Source organism: Telmatherina bonti (assembly GCF_933228915.1).
Source record: "Telmatherina bonti genome assembly, chromosome: 10".
Classification (NCBI taxonomy): Eukaryota; Metazoa; Chordata; class Actinopteri; order Atheriniformes; family Telmatherinidae; genus Telmatherina; species Telmatherina bonti.
In genome coordinates this window covers 18,908,942-18,932,040 of record NC_136628.1, presented here as the reverse complement: position 1 = coordinate 18,932,040, position 23,099 = coordinate 18,908,942, and the positions used below count along the sequence as shown (strand labels likewise).

General features: G+C 37.2%; 3 protein-coding genes across 3 annotated transcripts; 1 reads left to right on the top strand and 2 right to left on the bottom strand.

The window, feature by feature from the left end:
- Window positions 1–4,570: 4,570 nt before the first annotated feature.
- On the top strand, window positions 4,571–5,400 carry LOC306761234 (trafficking regulator of GLUT4 1-like; the record flags this gene model as incomplete). Its single annotated transcript, XM_079247343.1, has 3 exons — window positions 4,571–4,972; window positions 5,152–5,278; window positions 5,387–5,400. 3 exons carry the CDS (start codon window positions 4,571–4,573, stop codon window positions 5,398–5,400), a joined length of 543 nt encoding a protein of 180 aa, XP_079103469.1.
- Window positions 5,401–6,424: 1,024 nt separating this feature from the next.
- LOC306761488 (Golgi SNAP receptor complex member 1-like) lies at window positions 6,425–14,041 on the bottom strand (the record flags this gene model as incomplete). Its single annotated transcript, XM_079247680.1, has 9 exons — window positions 6,425–6,701; window positions 6,952–7,034; window positions 7,260–7,289; window positions 9,734–9,808; window positions 11,862–11,953; window positions 12,048–12,155; window positions 12,501–12,576; window positions 12,818–12,941; window positions 13,999–14,041. The coding sequence occupies 9 exons, from the start codon at window positions 14,039–14,041 to the stop codon at window positions 6,577–6,579; spliced, it is 756 nt and encodes a 251-aa protein (XP_079103806.1). The 3' UTR covers window positions 6,425–6,576.
- A 2,647-nt stretch (window positions 14,042–16,688) lies between these two features.
- On the bottom strand, window positions 16,689–17,765 carry LOC306761025 (beta-crystallin A3-like; the record flags this gene model as incomplete). The annotated part of the gene is made up of 5 exons (XM_079247101.1): window positions 16,689–16,836; window positions 16,971–17,113; window positions 17,204–17,345; window positions 17,460–17,578; window positions 17,727–17,765. The coding sequence occupies 5 exons, from the start codon at window positions 17,763–17,765 to the stop codon at window positions 16,689–16,691; spliced, it is 591 nt and encodes a 196-aa protein (XP_079103227.1).
- Between the last annotated feature and the right edge of the window lie 5,334 nt (window positions 17,766–23,099).

Here is a 23,099-nt window from a genome sequence, read left to right as displayed (position 1 = left end):
CAAAAAGTCTGAATGGACACCACTGGAAGACCAATTTTCTTCGTATTAGTCGGGCACAAAATGAGTAACTTTGACTGATGATGTTAAATACCTGCATTTTTCAGTGCAAATGTTAGTTTTAGTTTGAGAAATATGTCAAGTTTAGCTTCTAGAAGAGGTTCTGAACAGCCTTTTTTTTTTTTTTTTTTAAGTATTAAAAGACTTCTGAAAAAGATTGCAGAACCCCCTGCCTTCATGCACAGCATGTCTACTCCTCTTCGTCAGCTCTCACTCATGCTTTGTAACCACGGTAACTGACAGAAATAATTTTCCAAGAGGCCGTTCTGTCATTCTCACCAGCGCAACTAAACGAACATCTAAGAATTTCTCGCAGGCCCAGTGCAACATGCACAGGCAGAGCCGAGGGGCTGATGCTGGTTATCTGACCTCTGATCTTGTGCACATCTGCCCAGGCGTTCTTTCAAATCCTCTCATTTCAGTAATTTACTCATAGCTGATTTCACACACACTGCAGCTCATCCGCAGCCGCTTCCTGCAGCATGTGCGACTGGCCACAGGCCACTTCGTGCCCACACTTTTTCAGCTGGGACTTTAAAGGGGAAGTAAAACAATCTTCTTCTCTTTCCACAGAAATGCACACACCCAAATCAGAAGGAGGAGGAGGAAGAAGAATTCATCATTTGTTTAGTTTTTTTTCCATTCGTTAGGGAACTTGGAACTGTTTTGTTTTGAACTCTCACGTTCGCTGGCTGACTTCCAGAGCTCCCTCCCTCGTGGCCCCAAATGGCTGACATACAGCAGTTCTTCACTGGCAAGCTTTATGTTCCTGTACACATGCTAAAGCTGCCAGCTGAAGAACTGCTCTGGTCAGCCCTGCCCCAGATGACTCAAGAGGAGGAAGAGGATGTGGAGTGCTTGGAATAAGATTCAGTTCAGGCTTGACTTGGGATTGAGACCAAACTTAAACGAATGGTGTGTGTGTATATTTTTGAATTTCTGAATGATCTGTTTGAAGAATTTATACAAATATTACCAATGTCTGTTTCTCACCAAAAAAAAAAAAACTGCTTTAATGTTGTTTTCATTTCCTCATACAATAAAAAACAAAATGTTCTCTTGGGAGTTTTCTTTTTTTTTTTTTTTTTTGGTCAGACACACATAAGTAATATAATTCATATCAGCATGGCTATGTATGTACAGGATCTTTTGTGTAAAACTAACAACATACTCTTGGAAAAGCACAAAAGTTTTCACTGAGTCAATCTTAATTGGTTTGAACAGGAAACATTCTGGTAGTCCTTGAACAGTACTGATCAGATGATTTTTAAAAAATAAACTTTTCAGTGAAGTAGCTGTACTTTATCTTTGCTCTCTTGGTCTCACTGAGTTCATATTTATATAAAACTGTGGGCCCAGTTGAGCTGCTGTTCCATATAAACAAGAGGGAGTCAGAATGGAGGGGGGGGGCTTACCTAATGTCTGTTTTACATGGCCTGAAGGCGTCACCAGCTGCTTCATGGAATTCTTTTACAGCATGTTTTCTTGTGAAGTCACAGGACTGTCAAAGAAGGGGGGGGGGGGGGGGGGTTGGATGCTTTTTATATTAGTTTTACTAGGACATTTTTTGATAGTTAAAATGTTTGTAGATAGAAAATATCTTCACAAAAATGATTAATACATATCTCAGGGTCATGTGAGCAGTTGTTATATAAATGTGTGTGTGTGTGTGTGTATATATATATATATATATATATATATATATATATATATATATATATATATATATATATATATATATAAAAAACTGACACACATTGTTTTCTTATTTATTTAGTAAGTTTGAACCGTGGTGGTTGTTACCAAAAATGCACAATTATTTATTCTCCCACTGACCAATAGGCGTTTGCATGGGATGAGTCATCAAAAGCTGAAGGCTGTTAAAGCTTCACCTTGAAGGTTTAGGGTGTAGTTTCTCCAAATCACCACCAGATGGCGTGATACTCCGCAAAACTAAGGTAGGAGAAGGACTGAACGCACAAGTCTGATAAGACAGCAGGATAGTGAGGTTAATTCAGTCAGACTAAGCTGGCACCTCACATGGATACACCAGTGATGTGTTTAATATTCATTTAATCAATTTAATCTTCACGACTGAGATAACTTATGTTCTAATTTCTTCTTATGTTCTAATTTTTAACTTGTGAACACAAGTTGGCTCAACTTTTTCATCTATATTTTCAACTTGACAAAGTGAGTTGTTGAGCTCAAAGACACAAATAGTCTTGACTAACCATCTTCAGTTTCTTTTAATGCAATATTTTGCTTTCATTTACCCCCTTAATTTAAGTTAATACAACACAAAAAGCCTTAGTTGAGTTTACTTATAAAAGCTTTGCAGCTGGTTGCCTTACTTTTATTTAATTCAGTTAACTTTTCTTTTTAGAGTGCTGTATAATTGTGCTATTTTATGTTAAGTTATTGCCAGTAGAAGTGGTGTTAAATGAGCTTCTTTTAGTCATTAGTCTACAGCAATGCATTAGATTCACCAGTGATTAACTGCATATTTGCTCAATTCTTTGTTGCAATATGCATTCAGGGCACTTTATACTTTCACACAATAAATACTGAAACGTTATTTTTTGTCCATAACATTTATGAGTTGTTTGTTAAAAGTTACTTTATTGATTCATTTCTTATTGAGTAAAGTACATTACGGTTAATGTTGCCCCCCCCCCCCCCCCCCCCCTTTTTTAGTTTATAGGATTGTATCGTCAATATGTATGTGAATGCAAAAACTTACCAATGTAGCATTACATTCAGACTTCGGGTAGAGGAATTATAACAGTAAAGGCTCCACTCCTGCCAGCCAATAACAGACATGTAGCATCTTTTTGTTGTTTAAGATGTAGAAAGAATAATCTGGCAACCGTCTGAATTTTATTGAAGTGAATAATATATATACATATTTTATCTTAAGAAATGACTTCCTAATAACAATAATTAATAAAAAGGTATATGCACTAAATCTGAAGCTAAGGTTCCCTTTAATCATGGAAACAGTGATACTCCTCTGCTGCATCGGATCTTAATGGATTAACATAAAAGACTCCTCTCCTGGCAAAAATCTGGATGAAATTCCTGTGAACCTTCAACTTGAACTCTAGAAAAGAAAGATGTGACAGCATAAGCTGATCCCAAAATGGTGCTATGATTAAGAACATAATCCAAATGAAAATTGTTCATTTTGTCTTTATTTGTTTTGTTTTGAGCCAGGCAATAAAATTAAGTACCAGATAAAAATGTTGTAACATTTACATATAAATTGATTTTTTTTTTTTAATTTTATTTTATATGTAAAACTCTGAAGGTTTCGAATAAGAAAATATCTAATTATCAAATGTTATATATACATAAGGCAGTCCTTCCTGTTGTGTATAAGTAAACAAAACATTAACTACATTCTACCATGCAGTAAAAGCTATAAAGAGACACCATTTCCCTTGTCATCATCAGCTTAATGACATAATCTTTAAAGCTGCTTGGAAGTCAGCTCCATAAACACTGACACCTGTCTTCAATATTTTACACTTTCACTAATGAGAAATTTCAAATAGTTTGGAAATGGCCTCATGCCTCTTCTCCAGGTTTATGGGCAGTTACAATTGTTTCTCTGAAATGACTGCAGATGTCTTTGCTCGTTGCTGATGTGTTATTGCATGACCAGCAACCTGCCAGTTTTTACAGGTGTTCACCAATAACAATGATAAAGTGCACTGAAAAACAACATCTGGCGGCTTCACTTAATTCACTTAGAAGGGGTAGCACACTAAGTTCTTCCACCATTTCTGAATTTTTTGCTAAGTTTTTGTCAAATCAGTGAGGACAGAGTGCACTTTGCCACGAATAACTAATACAAGCAGGAACATTTGCTTTGCCACATGATTACACACAGGCAGTTTGGCTCCTGTTAAAGGCTTTAATATGGCAGAACTTTACTGGCGTTACTGAGTCAGCAGGAGGTGAAATTATTGAGAGGATGGTGTTACTGTTTTTCCTTTTTCTCTCTTTCTCCATCACACACACTGTCCTATATGCTGATCAGGCTACTGCCCCCGCGTTTAAATGGAAAGCTTTTACGCACTGCGCGTGTTCACTTCAAAAGAGGTTTAATTGTTGCTTTTTGACTGCCCACGCCTAGACTGGTGCTTAAGTAGGCCTCTGGCACTAAGGATGTACTGTGGAGATGTATGGGATGCGGTAATACCTCCCTACATATCATAGGGGGGTGGTGGGTAAAAAGCAAGGCGTGCGTCCGGACGCTCAGCGCCAACTAAACGCGAGAGATTCAGACATCAATAACATCTCGCTCATGAATAGGAATTTTAGATGGAGTTAGTCTGTTTAATTAAATAGTTTACATTGACTGTATTGCGCTTTGAATTTATAATATTTAATCAAATGACCCCCAATGGAGAACATTTGAGGGAAGTCTCTTCAGCATCTCCATCACTGGGACAGCAGCGCGTCCGGACAAATAATACGGCTTGGAAATAATTCTTGTCGTTCAATGATGGCTATCAACACTGATGCTGCCTTTGGGAAAAGCGCCCTCGGCGAAAGGGAAGTTTCCAACCCCACCAACTTCCAGGATACGGAGAAGCTGCTGAGCACTGCGACCACCGAGCCAACAGGACAGAGCAACCTCAAACCATCCGACTCCTTCTCCCTGAACATCAGAGGGAGCATCAGGTCTCTGGATGCGGATCAGAACGGTCACAGATCGCCGCTGAAGTCAGGCTCAGTTGGGCAGCTGTCGACCCCACCCAGATCCACCTCCCGGATCAGCCTGGGCCAACTGTCCTCCCCGGTGCCACCTGGATCCGCACCCCCGTATTACCTCTGGCTCGCCGTGCTGTCGTGTTTCTGTCCCGCTGTGCCGTTCAACATATGTGCCTTGTGGTATGCAAGTGTGGTAAGTGCAGATTAATTTCACGTTTTAACTTTTAATGGTCTTTATATCAGTGGGTAAGCCTGTATATTAAATAATGGTATAAACTTAATAGTTTTTTGTACTGCTGGTGGTTTGTTGCATTTAAATCATTATTAATGATTTGACTTCCTCTTTTTTTTTTTTTTTTTTTTTAATAAAAGTCGAGGAGTGTTCTCCACACTGGAGATATTGAAGCAGCAAGGAAGTATGCACGTCTCTCTATGCTGCTCAGCATTCTGGCAATGCTTATGGGTGTGGCTGTAATCATCTTCATTGTGTTTACAATAGGTATGGAAGACCTTTATGTCACAAACACACACTATGTTTCATCACAAACACACACTATGTTTCACTACAAAGCTGTGTGGCTTAATTTCTCATTTTTCTGTTTCTCAGAAACCCAGAAGTGAACTGTGGGATGGAAAGTCTCCTTTAACTTCATCGGAGGTCTGTTTTGCACAGAAGATGATGTTGTCTTGAAGATGGAAAAAGCACAAATTTCAGTTGATAACAGGCTAAAAAAAAAGAAAGAAAAAAAAAAGAATCCAAAATATGGCTTACATTTTTTTTCTGCTATGGACTGAAGAAAAAAAGCCATTAATTTTTCCCCTAACAAGTACTAGTGCCCAGTAAATCTGAAAACTCAGGAACCACAAACAGAAAAAATGGAGGCTGCTCACATTTACCGTGTAAGACTTCCAGTCTGCACAATCTGTAGAGCAAATGCAAACTACACACAGACTAAACTATCAGTGCAGTTACACCTGTCTGACTCATCAACATAACCTCCCATAACCACCAAAAAGCCAAACTTTTAAAAAACCTGAATTAGATGCAAAATATAACCATCAAATAGCCGTAAAGTACTTTATGTGCTCGAATGAGACAAACACAGCAGTGCAGTCTGTAATGTCACTCCTGCTCATCCTTTTTCACCTGAAATTTCCAACCAAGATTAACATTTCTTCATTTTCAACACTGGACTTTTATGGCTTTGGGTACATATATGAGCCATTTTCTTGTACTGTTTACATTAAGTTTAAAAACACACATTTATCCCAACAAAGCCTTTCTGCAGTGGTATATATGGCATTGTGCGCTGACATGATTAATGTAATTTTTGTCTAACTTCGCTCAGCTCTGTGGATCTCTAAGACTCGTTATGTTTACAATGTACTGCAAATGAGAAATGGGGATGCTAAGTCTTGTATGCACTGATCCTGGCACTCTGATGTTTATGTTTATACATTTATACTGTATGACTGGTTTTCTGTGCCATAGTTTTGCATGTCTAAAATAAACTTGAATGAGCATGATCAACTTGAAAATAAGTTTATCGCTTTTAATTAAGAAAGCATGACATCAGCTGTACACAATCGCAGTAAAATATGTCAAATATGTTCAAGCATTCATTGTGTTAAAATTACAGGAGAACAAGCAGGAATTTTACAAAGTATACAAATGAAATCCTCTAAACAACTGTTTTAGAGGGAGTAAATTACGGCTGAAGAAAGAACACATCAAAGCATCAGGTCTTGGCAACACTTGGTCGGAGTTACAGTAAATATGTCTGGGGGAGGGGGGGATTAGTGAAAAGTGTAGAGCAGGAGAAGTATGGTGCATATGCCAATCACCCCTCCAAGAATTAAAGAGTCCCGTCTCTTGCGCAAATTGATTTTCTGGATGAGGCTGTTGATGGCAGGAAAACGATCTGAGGTTGGATGAAGGTAAATAATTAAGATCAAAAGCAGGCCTCCACTCCTTAAGTGACATAAAGCAGCAGGGAAAATCCATCAGTAGAGCTCCTAACAACCAAGCAAAAAATAAATAATGATGTAGTGAGTTCACTGTTCTGACTAGGCACACCACAGATAGTTTTATTTAAATATGCAGAACATAAATACACTGAAATTTAAACCTGGGATGAAAGAGGAGAATCAGTTTTAGTGCTTAAAGGATACTGGCCAGAGTTGTAACTCTGGTTTGAATGGACTTCAGCATCCCCCGCTGAAATGTGATGTTCTCTTTGGTAGCCATGGCAATACTGGATGGAGACAAACCATGAGGGATTAGCAGCAGGAACAGGCAAAATATAGCTGTCTTCACATCATCGTATTACACTGCTTTTAATGTTTCAGCCAATGAGCTAAAAAGTAAGAAGGTCTGTATTAATCGACCAGATTGAGCTCTCTTTCCTTGTAATGAGTGTGTGTTCAGAGTGAGAGTAAAGGGAGTGAGGACAGTGAGTGGGTGGAGCAATAACGCTTACCTTATTGCACTGTCGATAAGCCTGTCGGAACTGTGAAAATCAAAGTGGAAAAAAAACAGAGAAAAAAAAAAACAAAAGTAAGATTCAGTCATCCTCAATCAGTAAAGTCAAAGATATACTTCCTAAAATAACCACTGAGATCATTTCAGATGGACATATTGAACATCAGTGATGTCTATTGTCTGTTAGTACAGTTATGAATAAATAAATCACATTTTCTGAATCCTGCAAAAAAAACAACAATGGTTTATGACAAATTTGAGTTAATTAAAAAAAAAAAAAGAAAGTTCAATATACATGATCTGAATAGATTTACATTTGAAGGTGATGACCTGAGACATCTAATTTACTTTAGGTGCATGGAAGCGCATCAGGCATTCACATGGTGAAAACATCTACATCAAGGTTTCTGCCTGATGCCATTAGATGCTGAGATAAGTGACGAACAGAAAAATGAAGTGTTCAGTCCCGGGCTGAACAGGGCGTATATGGGCAGCAGTTAGCATCCTGTCAGACTCCACTGGAGACCAAAAATCAATACTGTGCTTTATATTTCCTCCATCTATTCGTCCAGCCTCTCCCACAATCTATTCACTGCTGTCCTCCGCATTTTCTGCCAACCTTCCATTAGCTGACACATTCCACATGCATCTGCTTTCGCACATCCCTGCTTCTCTTCTTTTACTTACTTTATTCGAGAAGTTACTTTCTAAACAGTAGCAAAAGCCCATCTTCTTCTTAAGGAGTTAATGTGGGAAGTAGTTCTGTTTGTCTGCCAAACCTTAAAGCAGAACTCTTTTGTTTTAGAGATTTGGTTGGGCTGATATATGTTTGAGTTAAATATAATATTTAGTGAAAATTTACCCTTATACTCTTGCTATGATTTCACAACGCATGACCTTAATATTTAGATCCAGAATATCCTGTTTTGTATGTACATAAAGCAGAGTTCCACTTCATTATTATTACATAAGGGAAAATGGGCGAGAGGCATAGAGGACAATAGTGTCAGCATCTATTTGCAGCTTGTAATACAACAAGACTCCTCACATGATAGAAATGGAAGGTAAACAAGGACAGTTGATACACCACATGCATCAAAAACAATGTTTATCTATGTGAGGTTGCCTTGCAGATAAAAAATAGATAAATAAAATAATAGGCAATAAAATTACCGGGGAACTGTGCTATTATAAATACTTCATTAATCCACTGCAAAAGTTTGTCTTAATGAGCAGAGCGAATGCTTTACTGTGGAAGAGCATCATCCCAGATCAACAAAAAGGCTAAATTGCTACACAACTAATTCTAACCAAAGAATAAATAGAGATAAGATTGTTGTTGATATGACTCAAGCCTGCATGTCATACCAGCGTCTGCTTGAGGCTATGCTTCTTCACATTGCCACCATATGCCTCTCTTCCTTACCACCTTATTAGGATTTGCTGGATTATTAGAAAAAATTGCACATTTTCCTATTAAATCCAATGGAAAAGCTTGTCCAAACTTTAGATTGCTCCAGTAAGGTTGGTCTGCAAAATCTGCTGGGGTTTTACCAGACTACCACTACCATCCATGTAGTCATGAGTAATTAAAATCCACAAGATAACTGCCTTCATTAGGGGCCGACAGTGTGAAAACTTGCCAAAATTCAGTAGACGTTGGCTTTTTGTATCACATACAAGCCGCTGTTACACTTTTGGGCTGTCTTGTCTTCTTGTATTGTGCTGCCTTGCTTTGCCTATTGGGGCTTGGATGACATAATTTTCTTGCCCTTTTTGCTTTCTTCAATGAAGCAACCAGCTCTCCCTTCTTCCTGTTTACTTTGGCATACACATACTTAGTGCGTGTGAATTTATATGTGCTTTAAAAGTAACTTCAAAGGTTTGTGATATTTGCAGTTCATGCAAGACTGGACAGTGAAACAAGAGATGTACGTCACTCAAGTCTCCATTGAGTCAGACTTTTCTCACAAGCAAGCCCACTGCTGGAAATGGCCTGAAAAGATTATGTAGACATGTAGTCACAGTTACAACTAAACTAGAAGCTGTGTTTGTTTGTCTGCTTGCATTATTTGCATTATTTTATTTTCTATCAGGCATAAAGACAACGTGATTAATGTCCATAGAACCAATAACAGGCAGATGTGCCACACATAAACTCTACTTTTGCTTGCATATAAAGTATATGGCATTTTACACCACACTACCCACTCGGCTGAATGCCAAATACAAGCCACAACTGCACGTGGGCTGTGTCTGAAATGATGGACGCTCATTTTCTAATATTATTACTGGAATGAGGACACATGAGATAGCAAAAAATTCACAATGTGCATTTAAATGTTCAAACAAGAATGCCAATACACCATGAACACAGAATAATTTATGACATTTTAAAAACATTAGTATTAATTATTTGCTAAGTGTTTTATTGACTGATACAAAGAGGTTGCTTTAAAAAAAATCTCTTACTTTCTGAGATGTTCATGTTCCTTCAAGAAGAGCTCAGTCCTTCTGTTATTCACCCCAGAGCCACTTTTATAAGACCTGAAAGAAAAAGAAATCAAGAGGACAAAATTACAATGGGAAAATGTGATAAAAACAACAAATATGATCATTTTGGTTTCACGTGATTGAAATTCACTGACTGCATTCCATCTGATACATGTGCTGGAAAAACATGTTTAACATCACAGTAAGGAGGAATGGAGGATCATTAGACGCAAGATTTACATTTTCCTATCTGTCTAAAAAAAGAGGTAACCCTCATAAACAGGTTTGCCACTGTTTTGTTTTTTTCAATCTGTCTGAAACAGGCACCTCAATCCCTCCTGTTAACTGATACCTGCATGCTGATGACGTGCTTCCTGAGTTCAGGCTTTTTAGCAATTTGCTCTACTTAACCCAAAACATAATTCTCCATTTACACCATCACCCCTCCATCAGGACTGATCATCTATTCAATTCATCATCCAGTATCTTTCCTACCTCATCTCTCATGTCTGTGGGTTTAATTAAAATGTACTTTCATCCCTTTTCTAATCTGTCAACTTCAGATCAGTTTCTCTCTCTCCTTCTGTCTGTCAATTTGTCTGACTCCTTCCCTCCTCTGATAAAGCATTTCTCTGCACAGGGCAAAGACACATGAAATAATCTCCCTCAGCTTTTGGCGAATGAAAGCCCTGTGGTTTGATTTACTGTTGAATGCACTTAGGAAGGCTATCCCCCAGAGAGAGAGAGAGAAAAAACAGGCAGTGAAAGTGAGAGTTACAGATACAAAGCAGAGAAGAGAGGACTGGCTAATGAGAGGAGGTGCCTCTTATTAGAGAATGAAATATGATAGAGGGAATGGAGAGTGTTAAAGGGTGGGGAAATTCAGAGACAATGTTGAAATCGCTGCCTCCTGCTGGTTTACAATAACACAGCAAACATCCACAATGCCGGAAGATGAGTAAAATAATACAAAAAATGAGTTCAGGAGGTGTGGAAAAAAAGAAGAAAATATAAAAAGGAAAAGAATAACCATGGTATCAAACTCAAGTCCTCGAGGGCCAGTATCCTGCAGGTTTTTGTTGTCTCCATGACCAACACACTTTACTGAAATGAATGAATACATTGACAAAAAGCTGTTGGATCCATTTGATTTGAATCAGGTGTGTTTGAGCAGGGAAAAAAAAAAAAACTTCCCAGATACTGGCCATCGAGGACTGGAGTTTGACTCCGCCTGATATAAAGTATTAAGAAAAGGAAGGCTGAATGTTGCAATGTGAGGCAGACTGAAAAACTGCTTCCATTAAGTTTAACAAAATAAAAGAGACAGCTTATGGTGTAATAGCAATGGTATGCCATCAGAGGCAGTTACATCTCTTTGAGTATCAAAATCAATGTCCAGGAGAGATCTGAATCATATTTGTCAGATTTTTTTCATTCTTCTATTTTAAACAAATAACAATTATGCTGTAGGAAGAAATGAAATGATCAGTATATATGCTGCTCAGCACATAATAGACCTAACAACAATTTTATTTGTTTATTTTATTTCTGCGAGCAAAAACACAACAATATTCCTTGATTCTAGCCTCTCAGCTATAACCATTTATTTTCTTTGTCTTTAATAATAAAAATACATCTTGCTTTAGGAACTTGCAATGGACTTTAAAAAGTTTTTCAAGACATTACACAATAATATTTCATGCATTTTATCCAAGAATATATTTTAAAAATAATGTTATACCTCTAATTGTATTTTAACCAAACATGGTTGAATAAAGTAATTTTTTCCCAAAATGCAGCTAATATTGTCAGAAGCAGGTATTACTTATCAATAAAACTCCAGCAGAACATTTGAACATATTTCATACAGTATGTAAAACTTTAACAGCTTTAAATTTCTTTCAAATATGTACATTTAAAAGTTGGACAATGTGAAAATGATCTGTACAGCTTAGGCCCATCATGTGAGTCACTAACAAATGTCACCTGAAAGTTATGGATTAGTTGGAAATAGTAAATCCCCTGACACCATTATATTGCATTTCATAAGAATGTATGTCTCTGATAACTGTGCCCAGTTGTAAGTGGGTAGTCTGGAAGTGCTTACTCAATGTCCCTGTGAACAGAGCCCAGCAGATCTTCTCTCTCGCGCAGGCTGAAGAAGTTGCTTTTGGTTTTGTGAAACTCATGCGTGTAGTCCTACAGGACAAAGCATTATGAAATACAGAAATCAACATGTGGTGACACTGACAGAATGAGATTGCACAGAATCAAAACATGAAGCTGAAAGTACCTGTAAAATGTCTCTATGTCTTTGCAAGGTGTGCATTAATGCTGCATTATGTGACGAAGATCCAGGGCTGTTTGTGTACTCTGCCATTTTGTCATTGACTGCTGTGAGCTGCCAAAACAAAAATAAATTAATATAAAGAAGCCAGAGAAGCAGTGACTTCCAAGGGATTAAGTGATGCTAGAGTTTAAAGTAACTTAAAGAACTTAAATGTGAAGTGTACAGTATGGTTACTAATAGCTGCAAGTAAAAGCTTTCCATTAGCTGCAGTATCTTCTTATGCTGAACTTTTTACATGTTGAGAGAGCTGCTCTTAATTTAATACTTATTCAAAAATCCCCAACATGTAAAAGCACGGGATAACAAAAGATATAGCAACAAAAGGAAATCCTTTACCTGTAGTTGTTAGAGACCATACTCTACGCTTAAAAGAGTATGGTCATACATTAAACTTACTTTGGTCAAAAGCTGCTCCAGTTCAGTTGTCATGGCTACAAGCATACCATCTTGAGATGGTCCAAAAGAATCAGACCTGATGTGAGAAAGAAAAATAAAGAAACAGTGAAAAGTCTTAAGCTTATCTTTTTTCAGTCATTCCTTGGCAGACAAACATGTTTAGCATATAAAGTAGTCGAGCACTATTGAAGAGGATAAAAGGTTTGGTACATTTCTCAGGTATCACAGTAGTAAATTAATCTGCATCTTAACATATCTATACCAATGTTATTTAAATTGTTCCCTGTTGTCAAAGTGAAGGGATAGTGTGTTACTACCTGCTGTCTCTTGTCCGCTGGTCATGGCTGCTGCTGCTGCTGCTATAGCTGGTGCACAGCTTACTGAAGGAGACCAGCTTCAAGTCCAGTTCATTCTCCAGCTGTCTGGCCTGTTTACGTAAATCTGAGTGAAGAAATATATGCTTATTCTGGCAACATATTCTATCATACACAAATACATTTCAGATGTTCAGAATGACACTGAAGTTTGCAAATAAGAAATCTGCCAAATAATATTATGTAGTTTAGGTCACATTATTATACCTTACAGTGGGGTCTTTCACTTTTGAGTAATACTATACTATACAATTTCATAGGTTGGAAATAACCAGTAAATTTAACCAGCACATACCAACACTTTTTCCAAAAAATAAGAGAATGGAAAAAATTTTTTCTCATTGTTTCACTCATTTAACCAGATCCAGCCAATGCAGACTTACATGATATACTACAATTTTTCATGCCAAGACTACTACAAAGAGAATACTATTAATGACCTGAACAGATATGACATTACAGAGCCTTCAAAAGTAGACCATCATTGTGAACAATGAAATATTTACACAATAAATAGTGGAGGAGGCATCATTGACCATCCATGCAACTGCCTGTTTTACTGTCTTAAATTATAATTCACACAAACAGCAAAAAGACACAGCAAAAGAGAAGTGAGAATATTGTTTTTATGGCCAAAGATAAATGACTAATGGGAAAACATGAAGTCGAGCAAAAAATAAAAATAAAAAAATAAAAAACCCAAACATGAACGTATCTACATCACACAATTAGTTTTAAAGTGTATATTTCTGGATATTTCTTTAGGCAGACTTTCATTGGCGACGGTGTGTCTTACTGTTCCAAAATGTTCCTGTAAATGGGTATCAGATAGTTTAGAAAAAGTTCCGTAGCAATTAAATCAGAATCATCTAGAAGGAAATCACTGACTTGTTGGATCGCTGAATAAAAACTTTTCAACTTCGACAACAATACCCAAACAAGCTAAAAGGTTAGCCTAGAAACAGTGGATGTAGCTCCCTATCGCAGGAGTCGACTGTATTAAGGTTACGAACCAAGTTATTAGTTTAAAATATTTGGCATTAGTCGGCAGAGAGCAGTTAATAAAGTAAATGCAGCTGTCTTTTTATTGGCATTGTACCATTTTTAAAAAATTTTTTTTTTACCTTCCCAGTAGTTAGAGCCGACTGCCATATTTGTTGTTGACATGTCACCATCAGCCGTCAAGGAAAACCATTTGTCGCAAATCTCCAGCCCACAGCACCATCTACTGGGAACAATCGAAACGCCAATTTTATTTTTGTAAGTCTCTGCTATTACAAAGATAAATGTAAATATATATATATATATATATATATATATATATATATATATATATATATATATATATATATATATATATATATATATATATATATATATAAAACAATGCCTGGATAGTTGTTTGTGAAACATATAGATCTTTACACCGAGGCTTATTCTGTTATAGCTTTCTGTATTTTAAAGACCCTCTCTGCAATATTAAAGGTACAACATGTAAGCATTACTGGCATCTTGTGGTAAAGATGGGTATAAAAATGACTGCAAATGCTAAGTGCAATTCTTAATCGACAATGGCTGTGGTGATCAAAAGTCTTTCTGATATGAACATGTTTTGTTTTATGAGTGGTTCCAGTGATATCTAGTGTAGCAATGACTGCATTACAGTTAAAAAAAAAATTGTGTACTTGTGTACACTTTTCTATGTGGTCTTTAAGGTTTTAATTATCTGAAATAGTGCTGTAGCATCTGTCAAAGAAAATTGGCACAGCAGTTTCAAGGCTCATGGGGTTCTCACTTCACACACAGAGATGCCCATTCAGAGACACCACAGCAAAAGTGGTTGCACAAATATGACAGCTGTCCTTTTGTGGACCCATGGGAAACAGATATAAATGGCTTATTATCCAGTAATTAAAAAATGACAGTTATTTTGGTAAAAAAAAAAAAAAAAAAAAAAAGTTCCTAACAAATGTCATTGACCTTCAGTTTTGTTACATGCTGGACCTTTAACATATTATTGGAAATGTGGGCTAATTTTGTAAAATTATCTACATAAATATGGAGCAACATTTTTGCAGGCAAAGTCATAAGCCATTCAAATGAAATTCTGTGAGTAATAACATAATCTGATAGGTCTGATAAACCTTAAACCATTTCTACCAAGTAAAAAGCAGATGAAGCACTGACATTATATTGTCTGAGTGGCTTCTTCAACTACTCTATAAAGAAATGTATGATTGAATCTTTTAACATTACATTATATTTTTATATTTTTATGAAAGACTTGGACTGGCCTTTATAAAGACCACATGTATTTGTGAATCAGTTAAGTAATTTTCAACACAAGCCAAAAGTGATTAATTTGGGAAGTCTGTATTGAAAAAAGAGCAGCATCTTTTGTCACATCTGGAGAACAAAAGAGAAGATAAGAAAAATATTTTTAAAATATTTTTTAAAAATCTAAATGCAAATAGTGCAACTGAAACAGGAAAAGAAATCTAAACATGGGAAATTTGTTCTGGTCATGTTGAGCTGGTTGTCACTGAACTTTGTCCACTAGCATATTAGGGAGCCTATTCACCCTGCAGCTCTGTCTGCTCTGTTACACTATAGTGATTTTGCAGTGACATTAACAACAGTGGATTTTTCTGGATAACCTTTTTTTCTTTTCTTTTTTTGGGGGGGATTCTGAGTCAGGCTCAGACATATATATTTTTATATCATCCACAAACATGACTCACAACAAGACCCATTTAAACCTTTCAAAGCTTGAATTGAATAATCATTTTTATTGGCTCTAATCTTTAAAATCTGTTTATAAAGAATGAAATGTTGTGTAGGCAGTTTAGTTTTAAGCAGAAAATTCACTTATTTTGCTTTGACAGTTTTATTTGATCCAGGGTTTTTTTTTTTGTCATGTTATGATGGTATATTTACTTTACAAACACAATGTAATATGAAAAACATGAAAAGATGTTTTGTGTGCTGTATTAATATATTTATCCCTGCTAAACCTGATCAAGTTTTTGTTTAAATTGTAACAGAGGTTTTGGCTTTTTATAGGTGTCTGTTATCTATAATATCCCTCTTTGCTTTGAGGACTTTGTCAAATACATTCATGATTTGTACAATTAAGTGTTTGTTGAAAACCAGCTGTGTCAGTGAAGCAGAAAGAAAAGAAGACACACCATAACCAAATTACATGTAAATATTTCCAATCTCTGTCTTTGCTCGTTCTCTTTATTCATCTTTATTCATCGTCTTTAACACAGGCAGTCATGGATATTACAATAACAGCAAGACTGGTGGTTGTGTTGCTGTAGAAGACAGTGACGATGATGATGATAATGATAATGATGATGATGATGATGATGATAATCATGATGATGATGGTAATGGTGATGCCATCAATGGTGAAAATGGAAAAAGAGCAAAAAAAAAAAAAATCTGAGGTGTTTTACACTGTTCTGCAGCAAACCTCTTCAGATGAGGCCTCTCGTGTTCACTGATTCAACTTTTTCTCTCAATTGCATCATTCCTATTTTCTGTCTTTCTCACAGTTTTCCTTCTTAATAACTTTTCCTTTTAAAAGAAAAAAAGGAGAAAAAAAAAAAAGAAAAAGTTCAGTGAACCACTGACATTAGTAAAGCACCTCAAGTCCAGTCCCAGATCCTGCTTTGACCAATCGGACCAACAGAGCTTGGGAGCTGGAGGTGGCGGGATTGGAGGAAGAGAAGGAGGGATGGAAGTGCAGGAGGAGAGAGAAGAGGAGGAGGAGGAGGAGATGAAGAGGTGTGAAGGAAATGCTTCCCTCTCAGTGCTGGATCCTCCTGATGGACTGAATCTGGGGAGTCTGGGCATGGGAGCCAAACTCACGGTAACACTTGTACTCTCCTCCACGACAGTCACACTCCATGATGTACTGGTGGCCACGGTAACCAGGATACTGGTAGCACACAAAGCTGTAGAGAAATTAACATAATCAAATAAACATATAAAAAGTAGTGATGTAAATGACCAAAGGATCTCAGATATCTCGTACTTGCACATGTTTTAGAATCACAGTTTGTATCAGATATCATAAAGCTGAACTTACGCTCCACACTGAATATGCATGGATCCAACCTCATTGTTAAACCAGCCCATGGCCTGCAGAGAGGGGTAGTCATCACACAGCTCAAACTGACGACCCATCATATTCTCCATCTCAAAGATGGTCATGCGGGAGTCCTTGTGGTTCTATTCAAAGGAGGAAAAAGAGGGTTGAGCAAAGCCTGCAATAACAGTGAAGACATATAAAACTCTTATTGTATGTTATGTTGAACCCACAGCACAGCAGATAGGCCTGAAAGAGATCATTCTCTCAATGCGGTAGGAGTTGCTGCCACTGTAGGCTTCAAAGCGAGGATAGTCTCCCTTCTCAAGAACAAACTGCTGGCCACAGAAGCTGGAGTGCTCGTATCCCACCCAGCTGCAAGTCAGAAACCAGGATATTACCACATGAGAAAACGCTTTAAGTTCCCCCAAAATCTAAAAGAAAGTAACTCCACTCTCCAAAGTGAGGAGAAGCTCTGTGGATACGTACGCGCCACACTCAACCTTCAGGGAGCGAATGTTCTCCATCCCACACTCCATGATGTTCTGGCAGCAGGCAGTGAACTCCATACGTCTGCCCTGAAAGTACTCCTGATCATACACAGTGATCTGCAAAGCACAAAGAAAAGTACAAACTAAAGCAATTAGTGCATCAGTGCATTCAATCAATAATACAAAAAAGACCGTATCAGAAGTTACACATATGAAACTAGTTTGTGCTCCTTGTGCTTACAACAGGTGGTTGTGTGTAGCTTACCTTCCAAGGGCCCATGGGCATGGGGTTTGTCAGAGCCATGTTGTTGTTGTTTTCAGCAGTACCTGTGGAAAAAAAAAATGCACTGAAACTCAGAACTGACACAGAAAAACATGCACATTACTTCATCAGTCTTATAAATCTCTGTTTTGTTTATGTTTCTATGGGTTTCCATGAGGCTTCTTTAAGACTCATTAATTCAAATGTAGAATCTACAATATGAGCTTAAAACCTCGTTCCTTGTTTTTTTTAACCACTTGTTTTATCTGAACCCCATCATTTGCTAGAAAGGAAATGAACAAATCCCTCTGTTTAAACGCCACTCAAGCAAGACAACCTTTTTCTGGTGTATAAATTCCATTAAAGGCCCACACTTGTTAATGTCTATAGATTGGGAACTTGTACTGCATTGTTAACTACTCATTTGACCTACCCAAACTGGTGAGCTGTGTGTCGCAGGGTTCCACTGAACGGTCTGCAGAGACAGTGTGTATGAGGGTATATATACACCCATGAGTGTCAGAGGCCAGGGGGCAGGCATGCCTGGACTCATGTCAGCACTTTGCTTTGGACTCCATTGTTTTGTTGTGTGAGTTACAGAGGGGTTAACACACAGACACACATTGATTCATGCAAACACAAAGAAGGTAGGACACATGGCTCTGCTGTGTTACATACACATCTGTAGTAAATCTATATTTTTTAGGGAGAAAGAAAGGCCAGTTTTCCACACCAGGAGGGGATCTATAAATAGATGAATGTGTATGTTAAATCACTCTGTGAAAGTAAAGCTGCAAGAATTGATTCCAGGACACATTAGGTGTTGTCAAAAGTTTAGCCTTTTTTAGTCACACACTTTTTACATGATGCACATGAAAGAGAGTTTGAAACTTGTCAAGTGTTTGTGAAGTCTTTAAAAAAAACAAAAATACACTTTCATCATTAGAAATATTCTCACACCATGTTGTTAAAAAAGACAACAGCAATAGATCATTAAGTAAATAAGTCAAAATAAAATGGACCAATGTAGTTATACTCATTACAATAGAAAATACTGCTGCTTTCTCTGAAGTTAGTAATAAACACCCAGTCTGACACTGAATGATATGTTTGACTGATCCAAAGGATAAATTACATTAACTCCTGCTTTGGATCAGAAAAATGCCGACCACTCTGGGAATCTAAACAGGCTATATCTCTTAGAATTACTCAGCAATGAATGTTGTAGACTGCGATGGACTGGCGAGCTGTCCAGGGTGTAACCTACCTCTAACCTGCTTGTTGCTGAGATAGGCTGCAGCTTTCCCACAACCCTTAATTACACTAAGTAGTAAAAAAGTGAAGGACTGAACAAATGTTGTAGAACTGCAGGTTTAAATGGAAGGAATCCATCATGAGGTTTCGGTACAGACACCCAACTAACCTCTTCAAACTGTCCAACACTCATTGACCTTTTGTTTTTTCTTGTTTTTGGGAACAAAAAGGACCTGTTGCTATTTATGGACGACGTGCACAGTTGAATAATTAGCAGTAAAGGTTAGCTGGGGGCAGTGGAACCATATAAAAGGTTTCATTGGCAGGTCTGGCAGTGTTTGGCATCTATGAATGAGCTGTAATTGGCAGCCTTACTTTCAGATAGTAGGGCTCAATTGTGTAATATTACACAGGATGCATTTAGGACTTATAGTGGGGAAGAGGAAGAAGCCATTTTACTTGATTAATGTGGATTGTGCATCCACTTTTCAAGATAAGACATAAATATATGTCTTTTGAATTTTCTTTTTATAGTTTTTATATAGTATTTTCTTTTCTTTGCGGGACTAAAGTAGGGGGCAAATGGGGGCAAATGAAAGCAGTGAGAAGATAGGTACAGAACTAAGCGTTCACCCTCCTCTCCCCACTTGCTGCACTGAACAATAAACATTTAGGAATGGCTTACTGAGGTCAGCACATTGCCCAGACTCTCTGTCTGTGTGTGTGTGTGTGTGTACATGTGTGTGTCTTCATGTCCACTGGATTTCCTGATGGGGTCTCCTGCAGAATTAGCGGGCGAGAAACATTTACGCCTACAAATGAAATCAAAGTGAGAACATTTTTTTTTTTAGCTCACAGGGGATTTATTCAGGTCTGAATGAGAGACGGGAAAGGGAACATACGTTTGCGTGTTCGTGTGTGTGTGTCTGTGTTTCTGCTGATGATGGCAACAGCAGCTCAGATGTGACAAAGGGACATGCAAACTCAGCAGGCTGATGTGAAGAGCCCACAGTGACCATATAGCCGGCCCTTGCTGTGCACATACAGATATCACACATATCTACGACGGCAAAACCTCAGTTGCTTGTATGTATGGGTTAACAGACGTTACAACCATCTGCAGTCAAAATCCTGCAACACACACTCAAAAGTCACCCCGAAAGGATGTAAAAAAAAAAAAAAACAGAAAAGTCTACTAAAATATCTTAAAATGTATTTTCCAGACACCATTTTTTGATTTTGAAACATGAATATTTTTTTAACCCAATTGAACGCGTAGGCAGTTGGATTTGGTCAACTTTTAAGCAACAAATGGCAGCTTGGAAACTTTATTATCTTAACTTGGTCAATCCGTACTCAAAGTCATGCCCTGCTACAAAAAAGCACCCTGATTATGAAAAACATGCTCTCTTCTTCAGAGAATGAGGACAAGAGAAAACATTATAACAGGGTTTGCAGTAAATGTAGCTTGCCTGTAGGGTGCAACATTTCTATGCAAACTCTGTGTTTTCTAGTCTTTTATTTGTCATCAATTTAGAAAACCATAATTCTATTATCATATTCTCAAGAAGCCATGTGTTAAATGCTTTTAATAATGGCTCATAGTGGACCTAAAATATTTCTATACTCTTTGGATTGCTTACTTGATCATTTATTCATTTATTGGCTGGTGATGGCTGCATTTACAGTTGGTTTGGCAGTGTTATTATCATGTACAGTACAACGTAGAGCTGTGATAGACAGTCACATGCAAGTGATATTTTCAGTGAGCCATTCAGGTACTTAACATGAATCAGTACAGTGAAAAAGAGACTGAAATAGGATTTACAGCTCTTATTATTTCCATTCTACTCCCTCATCTTCTTCTCTAAGTGTACAATGATGTAAACATTTATCTTCCAAAATGGCAATTTATGACTTTAGTCCAGTATGAATGAAACGTTTAAACAAAATTGAGCTGATTCTGAAAAACAAACAACATCAAAATAGTCTTTCAATAAATAAAGTATATTTTTCATTGTTATAGTCCAGTTTAATCTACAACAGAGAGAAATCTAACACCACAATGACCATAGGCTTTACTTATTTTATTCTACTGAAACATAACATAAAAAGTCAATGTTCTTCAGTGGGAATAGTAAACAGACCTTTTACTTCTGAGGTTCCACCTCAATGACCCTGGACTGGAACAAGCAGGTATAGCCAATTGATGGATGAACGTATTGAGATCTCATGACAGAACATGTAAAAGCTATGTCGACTGACTGTTCGAAACAATGCAATTTAACTGCAGACTCAAAACATAATAGCCTTGCTATCATTTTGATAAGTGTAGATGGAAATTTTGTGTTCACACTTATTTTTACATCAGATTTTCTACATTTGGTTTGAATTTATTGTCTGCAAATCAGATTGACAACCACGTTAACACCATCGTATATACATATACACACACACATATATATATATATATATATATATATATATATATATATATATATATATGTGTGTGTGTGTGTGTGTATGGTGTTAACTATCAAAATGATAGCGAGACTATTATGCATGTATATATATGTGTATATATATATATATATATATATATATATATATATATATATATATATATATGATATTTATTACCTTTTTTCAGTTTTTTATCAAGATGACAAAAGGTTAATTTTATTGCATATGACTTATGAAAGCAGATCCGAGGATCAAGTGTTTTCTCAACCCTCACTGGAAATGCAGGGATTTTAAACTGGTGACAACAAGTTAGATCACAGAAACGGCATCTAAAAGATCAATTTTAAATTTTTATTCATTCTAACCAAAAAAGAGCTTTCCACTTTGTCTCAAGATCATTTTAGTCGAGCTTTGTCCCAAAGGAGCTGTCTTTCTGTATCGTGTTGACGCATGGCTTCTTCTTTGCATGATGGAGGAATTGGACAGGGAACTGTGTTCACAGTGATTTCTGAAAACATTCTAAAAGGTCATGATTTCCAGAAAAGAATCATCTCTGTTTTTATTTCAGCTTGAAAGCCTGCAGAAGGCCAAGAGCACTCATTTATTAAACTTTGGCCATGTGCTTTGCACACAGATTGCTCCTAACTCTTTGAATATCTTTTGGAAATTATACACTGTAGATGATGGAGTCTTCAAATTCTTCCCAGTTTACCTTACAATACATATTTCAATTGTTCCATCATTTTTAGATTCATTTGGTTTTTTATTTCTTTCTTTCTTTCTTTCTTTTTTTGCACACTGGTGAACTTCGCATCTGAGAGGTTTTGCCTTTCTGCATTCTGACTTGTTTCAATTTAATTTAATCAGCTGCCATTTTTTCCTGCCAATTACTTTTCCCGTTTGGCGCCCATTCAACCTTTTTTGAGGCGTGTTGCTGCCATCAACTTTAAAATGAGGTGATATTTCCCGTGAAAATGTATTTATTACAACATCTGATATGTTGTTTATGTTTGATTGTTAACAAAAATGGGATTATGAGATTTGAAAACATCACATTCTGTTTTAATTTCTTTTTCACACAGCGTTTCAACTTTTTTTTTTTTTTAAATGTGTGAAAGTGTAAATAAGTTATGGGTATGAGGAACTGAATGGTTGATAATTATGAAAATAAGTTTAACCAGTTTAAGAGACAGACACCATCAACATCTAAACATTTAGGTGCAAAGTAAGATCAACGAGACTTAAAGCTGCATGTGACACAATAAAACACTTGGTACATTATGTGTTTGTGTATATCCCTGACTTTTCTGCACAAAACATCGGGTGGCTTGCAATGTTTGGGTACCCAGACCGTCAGCTGTTTGTCATGTTTATTGCTGCGCGCGCGCCGGACAGTTGTATCGCAGACTGTGCGCAGAAACACCGGCTGAGCCTTTCCCCCTCCTTAACGACCACGACCATCTGCCGCCTCTGTTTAGCAGGTTCAAACCCAGCATATTATTTCCCTCAGACGTCTAGCTTCATTTGACACAGTCGATAGAGCGTCTCGAAGAGCAGCTGCGCGGAAAAACCAGAAGAGAAAAGAGACCGCTCTTTCCGCGCGCACACCCCTCAACGCAGCCCACGAGAGCCAAGGGCCGTTTGCATGCAACCCGCCTG